This window comes from Sorghum bicolor, chromosome 10 (genome assembly GCF_000003195.3).
Source record: "Sorghum bicolor cultivar BTx623 chromosome 10, Sorghum_bicolor_NCBIv3, whole genome shotgun sequence".
Taxonomy (NCBI): domain Eukaryota; kingdom Viridiplantae; phylum Streptophyta; class Magnoliopsida; order Poales; family Poaceae; genus Sorghum; species Sorghum bicolor.
This window is the reverse complement of record NC_012879.2, coordinates 54,520,566-54,532,984: the sequence shown is the minus strand read 5'-3', so window position 1 is coordinate 54,532,984 and position 12,419 is coordinate 54,520,566. Positions and strand designations below refer to the sequence as shown.

The 12,419-nt window shown below is 40.7% G+C and overlaps 1 protein-coding gene and 1 pseudogene across 2 annotated transcripts; both read left to right on the top strand.

Moving 5' to 3' along the window:
* Window positions 1–3,572, top strand: LOC8067694 (leucine-rich repeat extensin-like protein 3). 2 transcript variants are annotated; one of them, XM_021448538.1, is made up of 7 exons: window positions 1–205; window positions 291–395; window positions 2,071–2,197; window positions 2,282–2,353; window positions 2,421–2,469; window positions 2,544–2,952; window positions 3,052–3,572. In XM_021448538.1, exons 1-7 carry the CDS (start codon window positions 16–18, stop codon window positions 3,087–3,089), a joined length of 990 nt encoding a protein of 329 aa, XP_021304213.1. In that variant the 5' UTR covers window positions 1–15; the 3' UTR covers window positions 3,090–3,572. The 2 variants fall into 2 exon arrangements, with proteins under 2 accessions (XP_021304213.1, XP_002438723.2); XM_002438678.2 differs by having other exon boundaries at window positions 2,541–2,952.
* LOC8067693 lies at window positions 5,476–11,275 on the top strand (annotated as a pseudogene).

The following is a 12,419-nucleotide window of genomic DNA, read 5'->3' as shown; positions in this document are numbered from 1 at the left end:
CGTTCTCGTTATAAAATGACGGCACCGGAGCAGGGCCGAGCCGTCGTCTTTCTGACTCGTCGTGCACCCACCGCATCAACATCAGATCCCCGCTCCACGGTCTCCTCCTTCCTAGACGAGATCCCTCTTCTCCTCCCGCTCCGACCCCCACCCCACTCCGGCCACCTCCGCATGTCAATCCATGGGCTGATACTCGAAGTCAGAGGTGCCTTGCCTCCCTCCTCCCTGATCCTTCTCCCCCCTGTAACCCTACTGGTAGCTGATTTCTCCTCCCGTAACCCTGCCTGCAGTCACCGGGTGCCGGAAGCTGCGGGACACGGAGTTCTTCACCCGCCAGGACCCCTACGTCGTCCTCGAGTACGCCACCACCAAGCTCCGCACCCGCACCTGCACCGGTCCGTAACCGCCCCCCTCTACTCTTCCTTCCTCTTCGGCCGCGCCCGGTCTTCGCTGCACTGAAAAATAAAATGGTGCCAGTTTGGTTGGCGTGCACTGCTTCATTTGTTTTCCTTTCGTTATGTCGACGTCGAAGTCGAACCGGCGTCAGACAATTTTGCATACCCACCAAACCCATCCCAATTCACACCGTGCACAGGGAGGGGAGGGAATTCGTCGCCAGCCTACGATGTTGATTGAGCGTTTAGGACATACTCGTTCAAGGTTCACTAGGTTTATATTATATGGCTTCAGGCATTGGGGAAAGTCTCGGTATTAACGACTACTAGGTGGGTAGGTGAATGGCCCAGCTGCCGCAGCTTCTCGTTCATCTCGATGTTGGGTTTGCTCACTCTGTAGGACTGGGTAAGAAAAAGGGAAAGAAATCAGGGAACAAAGGCGGTAGACAAACCATTACTAGCTACAAAGACAGCCGCCACAGAAGACACGGGAAAGGACAACAACAACTAATGAGGGAATGGGAGAATTCACAGCTAATGTGCTTTGGCCTGTAGGTAATGACCAATGAACGAATGAATACCAGCTTAGACACGGACACTGCCAGCCAACCAGCTGGGATGATTCTTTCTAACTTTGCATAATGCCTTTATGCCTAATTTATTTATGCGGTCGATACTCTAGATGCCCCTAGTGGAATCTTGGTACCTCCCAATCAGCATATTTATGCTTGACTTCTGTTCGTTTAGGACTAAATTATGTTGGAACAAGTACCACTCATGCCATTTTGTTTGTGTTAATCTTTTTGAATCTTTAATGGCTGACAACTACCGTGACAGCATGAACATACCCTGCTGCACCAAAAAACACTTACTTTGGGTACTAAAGTGCTTGTTTTTTTTTCTTGTGTCTACTATCTGGAATCTAGCTATATGACTAGGTTGCAATTGCACGGTTTTGAAAAACTAATTGCATTTGCGCACTGAAAAGTAATGAAGAGAGTAGAGAAGTTTATGTAGATTGTGCTTTTGATTTGCTTTGGGAGTTGAATGGACCACCGTTCTCTGTCTGGTCATTGCAAATTCATCTTGGGCTGTACAAATTTATGAGAGCAATTAGCACAAACTTGATTTCAGTTATTTCTTCGTGATAAGATAGCTCCTAAAACTCTAGGTGAATAAAAGCTGAGTGCTGGGGCAGAGGATGGTCATCAATAGGAGTGGACCTAGAGCTGTTTTAACTTTCACCAGCCTTGTTGCAACCAGGATTATTCAATCAAAACCTCACTGATTTACCAAGTATTGTTATAAAAGCCTCCTAATACAGTCTTGGGTATTACCAAGTATTTTACCAAGTATCTGCCATGGCACTGAACTTTTCTGAACACTGAGACATAATTGTTTAATATGGTTCCAGCATCCAATAAGGTTCTTACTTCTTATCTGCTAATAGACGAGATTAAACGCTTCTCGAACTCTAAGCAAGGAAGTTTCCACAGAACATTGATGATACACTCATTTTGCCAATTATTACCTCCAGAAACTAAGAGTTTTCTGTACAATCAGGTTTCTATAGAAATATGCTAATTATATAAGGTTAAATTTATGATATTTTCCCTTTGTTATCTCTTAGTCTATCTCGCTTTTCTTTCAACCTAAAATGTGATATTGATGCCAGATGGGGGAAGAAACCCAACTTTCGATGAGAAGTTCCATATACCCCTCATTGAAGGGCTCCGCGAGTTGAATGTTACTGTATGGAACAGTAACACATTAACCCATGATGACTTCATCGGCAATGGCAGGTTTGTGACCCTTATCATCCATCATCGATATGGTAAATGGCTTCTACTTTTTAGTGAGTAACCATCAGTTGTGCTTTTGTGTAGAGTGTATCTGCACAAGGTGCTCACAAATGGCTATGATGACTCCTCATGGTCACTTCAAACACGCCACATGAGGTATTCCTATCTCATATAACCTGTGTGCACTTGGCTCGTGAACTTCCTGACAGTGGGAAATTTTCAGATCTGCTGGGGAGGTGAAGCTCATTATGCATGTTGATGTCTCAGCAATGGTGAGAGACTGATTACTTCCTTTGTTGGTTTCTTAGCCCTGTCATGTGCCTGATTTTGTTATGTCTGACAGAAGAACAAGATGGGTAAAAGTGTTGCCGCATCAAGTGCACATCCTGTTCCTGCACTTTCAATGCGAGTCCCAACCCCAGCCCCAGCCCCAGCTCCTGCTCCTGCTCCTGCTCCTGCTCCAGCACCAGCACCAGCACTAGCATCAGCGATTCCATACACAGGAGTCACACCTTCATACCCACCCGTTTCACCATATCCTGCTGCAACCGCATACCCTGCTTACCCAACTCCTAGCCATGCACCATATACCACTGCAGAATATCCACCACCTCCACAGCAACCATACCAGCCCCCACCTGCTGGATACCCTCCATCCTATCCACCGCAACCATATGAGCAATCTTACCCACCGCAACCATATGGGCAACAACCATACCCGCCCCCGCCGGCAGCACAGTCCCCGTATCCACCTGGTGAGATGCAATTGAGCAGAGATGAATTCATCCTTTTTCATGATATTAGTCAATGCTCTAACTGGATCAACTCCCTCTGCCTTGTTTGATCTTCTGCAGCTCCTTACCCTGGTACTTATCCACCAAGACCCTATTGATATAGCAGCGTCAGTAACGATCTCTGGTAGAGGCATCAAAAGCATCAGATAACAGCATTGATGCTATGTGATATGCACCTCAGTGTGGATTCTTTACTCTTCTAGTCATTTATTTGGTTATGTTCCTAACAAATGCTACCAACCGTCACTGAGTTGTTGCACATCTATCACAAATCAGTTAAAGTTCAGACCATCCTATATTGCTTTGCAGTGGGTTTGGCTTAGGGACCAGACCCAGCTTCCGTCTGTCTTGGAAGCACGTCTGACTGTTCTGTAACCACACAATTGTACATAGCAATGGTAACCTGTGAAGTCTGCTTTTCCAAACGGCAATAAATTTGCCTTCAGTGAAGGACACCTTCTTGCTGAAACTTTGAATGTATTTGTAATGTAACAGTCAATAAATTTGTTTCGGTGATGAAAGTTGTTCACGTGTGGTGGTTTGAGAAGTGGCATTTTCCATGTCTTTTCTTTTCTCTGCCACATGGATTTATCGATGCTGAACCTTGCTGTGGTGGTGGTGGTGGTGGTAGCATTGTACTACGTTTTATGGCCTTTTAAAGATTCACAAGTACGTTGTGCATAGCATGTATGTTATGCCTACTTCACCATCGATACATGCTTAATGCTTTAGATCTGTGCATAGTATGGCACGTCACTTGTCATTAGATCCCTATCCCTATAGCACGGAGGGTAATTTTTTCCAACTCCATCAAACTTGGATTGGTGGAGCACCATTTGAGCTGCTACGCTAATTTGGTAAATTTAAGGACAGATCCACCATTTTAGTGGGTTAGATCCATGGTGGAGTGGGTGCATCAATAAGTGTTTGGCAAGAAAAAATGATCTGTTCTTGGTGAATCTAGAGTTGATGGAGCTCTACCAAATAAGCCCTGGAACAAGGCGAGCAGGCACCCACTACGCCGCAAGTGACGATCGAATGACCTAAGAGCAGGTTGATTTGGGATTGTAAAAATTAATTGAGCACAAATGTTAAGTCTACGTAAATTTTTGACACCCCACTTGCGGTTCTTGCCTAAGGATTAAAAAGACTCATACTAGCATCAAGTCCTTAGGACCATCATACTAGTCCTTAGAAAAGAATACACTGATGTCTTTTTAGATGTGAAACTAAGCCCTAAGCACACTCTAACATGCAAGTGACCTGACACAATCTATTGCCCATTCATGCATAAGAATGTAGCGTCTAGTGCAAATGCTATACTGTAATATAATAAAATCCCTAATAAATCATTAATGAATCAAATAAAGGCCTACTTTGAATATCTACATATCCGGTCAATTAAAAAGTCCTTGAGAATGAAGGCACGAAGTACAACCGTCAACCACAGGAAATTGCAGGATTTTTTTTTCAGAAAAAAATTTGTATAGTTATAACAATACAAATAAGAAGTGAGTAAGACGCTATTTGGAACCAGCCAGCTAACTCTTAGCTGTGTAATTGAGAGAAAATAAGCTAATAGCAATTAGCTAGGTGGTATCTAAGATATTAGCTCCCTTGAGGATCAAACAAGATCTCAAATTGTTTTAGTAGATATTTTCTCCATTCCAAATTGTAATTTATTTTAGTTATTTTAATTCATAGATTTTATTATGTATGTAGACATATTGTATATCTAAGTGTGTAGCAAACTCTACTATTGCAATTTAAAATGGAGGAAACAACTATTATTATATAAAATCTAAACAAGTCATAATATCTTACTTACCACCTAGCTATAACAATTAACTATTCTATCGGTCCCTAAATAAATCAAGTCCTAAAATTATCAGTGAGCCTATAGAAAAGAATAAAAAGATTTACAAAATCAAATTAGAATAATTAGATACGGTATACACCATAAAATACATATATAGAACAAAAAGAACAAAAAGATTTATGAAATCAAATTAGTATAATTAGATATAGTACAACATAAAATATATTTTATAGTACGCTCATTCATTGTCATAAACATTTGTGCTCCTCTATATACATTTGGTCAAATATAAAAAATGTTTGACTCATACTACCTCTGTATCTGTGAAGTCGATTTGGACATGGTTTGAGTCAAATATTAGGAATATCATAAATAACTTTTAAGTTGTTGAGTTTAGAAATATGAAAACTTTATGAATATATATATTTGTCTTAAAAACATTTTTCATAAAAATATACATATATCATTTTTGATAAAATATCTTTATAAAAATAAAGAGTCAAAGTTAGGCTTTGGAGAGTTTTACAGGTACGGAGGGAGTATAATTCTATGAATTCGTTTATTCACGGACGGGGGTTGTATTATAGCTAGCTTCTTCCAAGTTGTTGCCGCCGTGTCGCTGACGCCCGAAGCCCAATTCCAAGTGGACGAGTAGTGTTGCGCTTTATCGAAATTCCATTCCTTGCCTTTCGGTTTCAGTTTGCATGCACTTGGCTGGTCCTCCTGACGTTTATCTACAACAAGAGAACCGCCATCGATCGCGCTTGTTCAGTTTCATTCTTCCGCGCCCGTCGATCTCCAGCGCCGCCGAAACCAACAAGAAACCATGGCTTCCTCTCTTTCCGGGAGAGGAGGAGGAAGATGGCTGCTATTCCCGATCATGGCGGCGGCAGCGGCGGCTGTGCTAGCTGTGGCGGCGCCGGCGTCAGCGTGCTACACGCGCGTGTTCAGCTTCGGCGACTCGTTGGCGGACACGGGCAACTACCGCTTCTTCTACACCAACGGCTCCGATCCCGTGCTCCGGCTCCCCTACGGCGAGACCTTCTTCCACCGCGCCACCGGCCGCTTCACCGACGGCCGCATCGTCCTCGACTTCATCGGTACGCCGGCAGCCAGCCACAATGCCACTGCTCCTGCTATCCATCCACATCCACTGACCATTGTGGTTCGTTCAAAATTAATCTGCAGCTGATGCGCTGGGGCTTCCGTTCGTGCCGCCGTACCTGAGCGGGCGGCGGCGGCGCGCCGAGGATTTCTTGCACGGGGCCAACTTCGCGGTGGGCGGCGCCACGGCGCTCGGCCCGGACTTCTTCCGGGACAGGGGTTTTGACGTCGGCGACGTAGTGCACCTCGACATGGAGATGAAGTGGTTCCGGGACATGCTCAACCTCTTCTGCCCCGGCAACCTCTCACGTATGTCACTGTTTCTAATTTCTATATACTATGTGCTACTTCGCCGCTTCTTAACTTGACATGTGTGTTCTTTACACATTTCTATGTTTTCTTTCTAAACACAGCCGCCAAGGGATTTATCGGACAACGATCAATAAGAAAAATAATATTTTAATTACATTACAGTTCACTTTATTTTCCTTCTCAAATTTTAACTTTTGTTTTGGAAGGGGAGACTTGTATTAAATCTTGTAACAATGCATCCTTAAATTACACATGAAAAAAACAGGAATGAAAAATACACAATATTCTATCTAGATCCATCATCTTGTTCTCCAAAGGCTTCCCGAACGCCGGAGCCAGAGTGTAGTCTTTATGTTGAATCCAACGACCAATATCAAAACATTAAACATGCCGTAAAATCTAATGTTTTAGAACCTGTCCAAAACACATCTAAATCATTGAAAGAAATATCGATAGTTGCATCATTGGATATGCATAGGCTGCAGATTCATTACCTCGAGACCTTAAAATTCTCTCCACGATCTTTGACGATGAGATCCATGACCTGAAGTCGCTGTTCTCGTAGGAGCTCCCAGAAGCACACCTCCCCTTGTATAAATGCCATAAATTGGTCATCTGCCAATGAAATCGACACCTACAAGATGATCTCTATAATCATCGTAAGAAACACAATTCCGACCAAAAATCATCTGATTTGGTTGAAAGATTTATTGGACTAAACCCTAAGCAATAGATAAAAAAACTGCAGAAAAAAAATGATATGGGACCCATCTCCTTTTTGTGAGGTAGACGCATCTGAGAGCAAGAAGGAGAGAGGCCCTTGGAACCGCAGGGGCGGCGGAAGGGAGAGTTGCGGTGGCCAGTGGCAAAGTTATATACAAGACAGTGGGTGCACATGCACCCACTAAAAAATTAAACACCACTGATTAAATCAATTTTTCGCCATGATTATAGCCCGATTTTATGTATCTATTCTATAAGAGAAATGCACCACCCTCTTATTTGCTCTAGCTTCGCCTCTAGCGGTGGCGGTGGCTTCTGTGGGGAGTCTGACAGCGGCTCTCAAATTTTAACTTTGACTAGGTATTTTAAAAATCTATCTATACAAAACTTGGTGATATATGGGCTTTGATCAGATTTTTTTAATGTCATAAATTTATGCAACCATACCCATGACACGAATTATAATACAAGCCGATTTTAAACAAATATACCTTCTTGTTTTTTTGGAAACTAATATACCTTCTAATTTTAATTCATTGTATTTCATATTATGGAACAAGAGGAGAAGAAAAGCATCCCACGACCCCTGAGAGGCCCCTTCAAAAAGGGAACTATTTCTTAAATTTACTTTTATTTATTTATTTTATTAATTTTTTAAAACTCTACTTCAATTATCCTTTCCTTTTAAGTTCCTTTAAAGTTCCATTCTTACTTTTTGGTCAAGAAAGTTAGACATAATCTTACAAACAAGACAAGGACTAAGAATATTAAAGAATGTATTCTGTTTCTTTCGTAACAGATACAACAACAGATGAAAAAGCAAAATTTAAACAAACATATAACATATTTAATAAAACAAATTCTTGAAAAAAAACAAAAGATTTTCAGTTACGACAATTCTACTCTGTTCGCTTGAGTTTATCTGTCGAATCTATCAGTCATGCAACAGTACTTTTTTCTCACAATAAATCAGCGATGTACTTTCAGCCATGAATTTGAATTACTTTAACTAGCAGGTGCCCCCGTGCTTTCGCACGGAGCAGTAAACGGGTTTTTTTAATCCGTTATGTTCGGAACCTGTAAATATTTAGTAACAGGTGTAACTGTTTCTAGACGGGGTTTATTGTTTTTTATCGGGTAGTACTATTCCTTAACGGGTTGTACTGTTCCTTAATGGATTTGTACTGTTCTGTTAACGGGTTCACTGTTCCTTAACGGACTTAACGGACTTTTACTGTTCTTTAACGGGTTTACTGTTACCAGAACAGTGTTTTGTGAGAGAGAACTGTTCATAAACAGTGATCTGTGATAGGAGGCGCTATCTTTAACTAGCAGGTGCCCCCGTGCTTTCGCACGGAGCCGTAAACGGGTTTTTTTTAACACGTTATGTTCGGAACCCGTAAATATTTAGTAACAGGTGTAACTGTTTCTAGACGGGGTTTATTGTTTTTTATCAGGTAGTACTATTCCTTAACGGGTTGTACTGTTCCTTAATGGATTTGCACTGTTCTGTTAACGGGTTCACAGTTCCTTAACAGACTTTTACTGTTCTTTAACGGGTTTACTGTTACCAGAACAGTGTTTTGTGAGAGAGAAGTGTTCATAAATAGTGATCTGTGAGAGGAGGCGCTATCTCCAGCTATAGGAGTATAGTATAGATACAACCATATCGGTCCTTCATGTGGTTATCGGCGTGTGCTTGGCCAGTGCACTGTTCTTTGGCCTGTTCTCCACATTGACGAGGGCCTTGTTTAGTTCCAAAAATTTTTACAAAATAGGAATAGTATCACTTTCGTTTGTATTTGACAAATATTATCTAAACATGTACTAACTAGACTCAAAAGATTCGTCTCGTCAATTCCGACTAAACTGTGCAATTAGTTTTTATTTTTGTCTATATTTAATACTTCATGCATGCGACAGGAAATCTGAAAAATTTTGCAAAATTTTCTGGAAACTAAACAAGGCCGAGGTGGACTTCCTGCGTCTACGTGAGCATGATCCATGATAGAGAGGAGAGAAGCACGGTGTAGATGGAAGCCTAAAACAAATCGGACGGACAACCCACAAATCGTGTGAGCGACATAGGCACAGATCACTCAGGCCTTGTTTGGATGTTGTCGTATTCACTTCAATCCATATGTGTTAGTGTGGACTGGAGTGGAATTTAGTTTAAATTCCACTCCAATCCACCTCAATACATGTGGATTGATGTGAATCCGACTACATCCAAACAAGGCCTCACTCATATTTCTCAGAAACAAAAAATGGGGGCACAAATCACTCATACAAACGATAGCTTTTCTGTTTGAATAATACAGAGAACAAGGGTTATCACTGGAAGTTGAAAACGAGTTGGTAGAATCAGAATCAAAACAACTTTTTTTTTAATTTGTTGGCCTCCTTTCTTTTGATCAAACATGATTGATGATGCCTTACTAACTACGTCTATGTTTGGAAGTAAACCAATCAAATATTATATTTTTATTAGGTGAAAAATGTATAAAATTAGAAATGTGGTCCACTCTTAATTACTTATTTTATTTGATGTATTGCATAATAGTAGTAAGGCATGGCCCCGGTCCCACTAAGAAAAAATATTTTTAGGTGAAAAAATATTTTGGAAAAGAAATATTTTTACTTCTCTTCATGAGAAGAAACCACTGTGGATTTGATTCGAGGTCGCTAGGTTTGTATGTATAAACTCTTATTTTAGTAGGATGATCAAAGTCACATGGTAGAGCTACGTACTTTTCTTGTTGTGACCATTTGAACATAAAATTGATGTGGTATATAATATGTTCGTGGAGGTACAACTAGTTGTTGATTCAACTGTATAGATGTGACTTATTCTTAAGAAAATCTCAGTAACCTCACCATCAAGCGATCGTAGTAGTTCCTCTTGGTGCTAATTCAGAAAGCAGAGCCCATGTTGATATTGCACCGTACCATGCATGCATAATTTCTTGCTCTCTTGATTCATCAGCAAATCATGTAATATTGTATACGCTATTTGTGGACACGTAGAGGCGAGAAGTTCTCTTCCATTTTCTAAAAAGAAATGCTAATATTGCACAGGTTGTTCGGACATGATGAACCAATCCCTTTTCATAGTTGGAGAAATTGGAGGCAATGACTATAATCTACCTCTTATCAGAAGGATTCCCTTCAAGAATGTTATCACTTTCGCTCCAGCTGTTATCGCCAAAATCTCTTCAACTATCACAGTGAGTATTTGTTTTTCTGTATCCATCATTTATCACTAACATTGTACAGAAACCAATGCAAATGCATCCAATTCTTGCAGGAGTTGATCAGGCTAGGAGCCAAGGCTCTGGTGGTTCCAGGAAATCTCCCGATTGGATGCCTCCCAATGTATCTGTTGATATTCCAGAGTAAAGAAGATTACGATCTAGGGACAGGCTGCATTAGACGGTTGAACGAGTTTGCATGGTACCACAACAAGCTTCTCATCAAGGAATTGGAGAAGTTGCGTAAGCTCCATCCCGGCGTGACCATCATCTATGCTGATTACTATGGAGCCGCTATGGAGGTTTTTGTTCACCCACAACGATATGGTGAGTTCAAACATATATCTTTGACTTTTAAAGAACTTGATACAGATACTTATCATACACACAGTTTTTTACCTCTAAAATCGTTTTTTGATCGTCTTTAAAGATTTTTCACCTCACAACCTTTCATAGTAACAATTGCATTCAGGATATAAGATACAATGGTCTGAAAAGTTTCATCTTATATCTCTGATGCAGTTCAGTATATACATGATATCTGTAGTATTAGCATCATGCCACCTGCATTAAGCTCCAGGCTAACAAATTAGTCGGTTTCAATGGATGCTGTTTAGAACCTTAATTAGAAATTAAGATAACTACACCTGTTGCCTAAAAAAATTACTTTCTTGCTTACACGGTCATTAATATTGCAATGACTGAGGTTCAGGAATTGAATATCCCTTGATGGCTTGCTGTGGTGGAGAAGGACGCTATGGTGTGTCCCCGGGTGTAAGATGTGGACGTGGAGAATACAAATTATGTGAAAACCCAGAGACGCATGGATCATGGGATGGCCTGCATCCGTCAGAAAGTGTATACAGGGCGATTGCGACGAGCCTTCTACGTGGCTCTCGTACACAGCCACCAATCGCCACCGCCGCCAGTTCGTGCACACACAGCTTAGTGAGACAGGAACATCTATCGAATACAAGTCCTTTTTGAGATGTAATTGCACAACTACATTTCCTTAATTGTATTTTCTTATACAATTAAAGAATTATGGCTAATAAAGATGAAATGTTTATCTTCCCACCGATAAGGAGTGTGGAACTTCTCTCAAAGGAATTGGCCACTCTCCGAATTCTATAATCCTTTGGTTGTCACTTTCGTCAAATTCATGCATAGCTCAATTGGCTGAGTTAATTGCGGTAGAACAATGTTCATTCTGGTTCAAGTCTTTTGACTTGACATACAAGGGTACATGTATTTTTTCTAAATTATTCTAGAATTTAATGATATTATTCTTTTAGTGGTAGGTGATGTGCTCATCGATAATAAGGCGACATAGTCTTCTTTCTGTGGTAGGGTGCATGTGCTTACATTCATAGAGACGAGTGCACATATGAATATATATGTGTCAACATATTATCTTTTGAAATGCTCATAGGGATAGTGTTTGTGCGTACATCAAATGAGTTTGTGTACACGTATGGAGATACATACATGAAGAGATTAAAAAAATCCCACTAACTGTATAATAAGCCATATATAAATAGAGATATACTCCCTCTGTCCCATAAATTATGTCGTTTGGGAGGATGACACATGTATCAAGGACATAGCTGTGTACTCCAGTATGCAACTAAAAAGTACAGTACTAGTACATGCAACAACAGGTGGCGATGGAGGTTTTTGCTTTTTTATTCTTGGCTGAGGCCTTGTTTAGTTCCGAAAAGTGAAAAGTTTTCGGTACTGTAGCACTTTCGTTTGTTTGTGACAAATATTATCCAATCATAGAGGACCAAAAGATTTGTCTCGTGATTTACACCTAAATTGTGTAATTAGTTTTTGTTTTCGTTTATATTTAATGTTTCATGCATGTGACGCAAGATTCGATGTGACGGAGAATCTTGAAGATTTTTTGGTTTTCAGAGTGAACTAAACAAGGCCTGAGTTTGGCCGGCAGGACTGAAGGCAGAAGGCTAATGCCTCTGGGACAGCTGCAGTACGGAGGGAGCAGGGGCTAGGCGACGTAGACTGGAGATGTTTTTGTGTGTTTTGAGCGCTAGAATTGCCCCCTCCTCGTATAACAGCTAGGCTCACAACCACCGTCATCTTACTCTCTATCCTAAAAAATACACACATCTTGTACTTCTAAAAGTCACTTAATTTCCATTTTAACTAGCTTTATAGAAATGAAATAGATATTTATGTATCTCTAAATAGATGTACTA

Bases quoted from the DNA above. Each gene is read 5' to 3' on its own strand.
- LOC8067694 (XM_002438678.2), top strand. From the start codon at position 16: ATGACGGCACCGGAGCAGGGCCGAGCCGTCGTCTTTCTGACTCGTCGT. The intron at 2,198-2,281 runs GTTTGTGACCCT...GCTTTTGTGTAG, and splicing joins GACTTCATCGGCAATGGCAG to AGTGTATCTGCACAAGGTGC. The intron at 2,354-2,420 runs GTATTCCTATCT...GGAAATTTTCAG, and splicing joins CTTCAAACACGCCACATGAG to ATCTGCTGGGGAGGTGAAGC.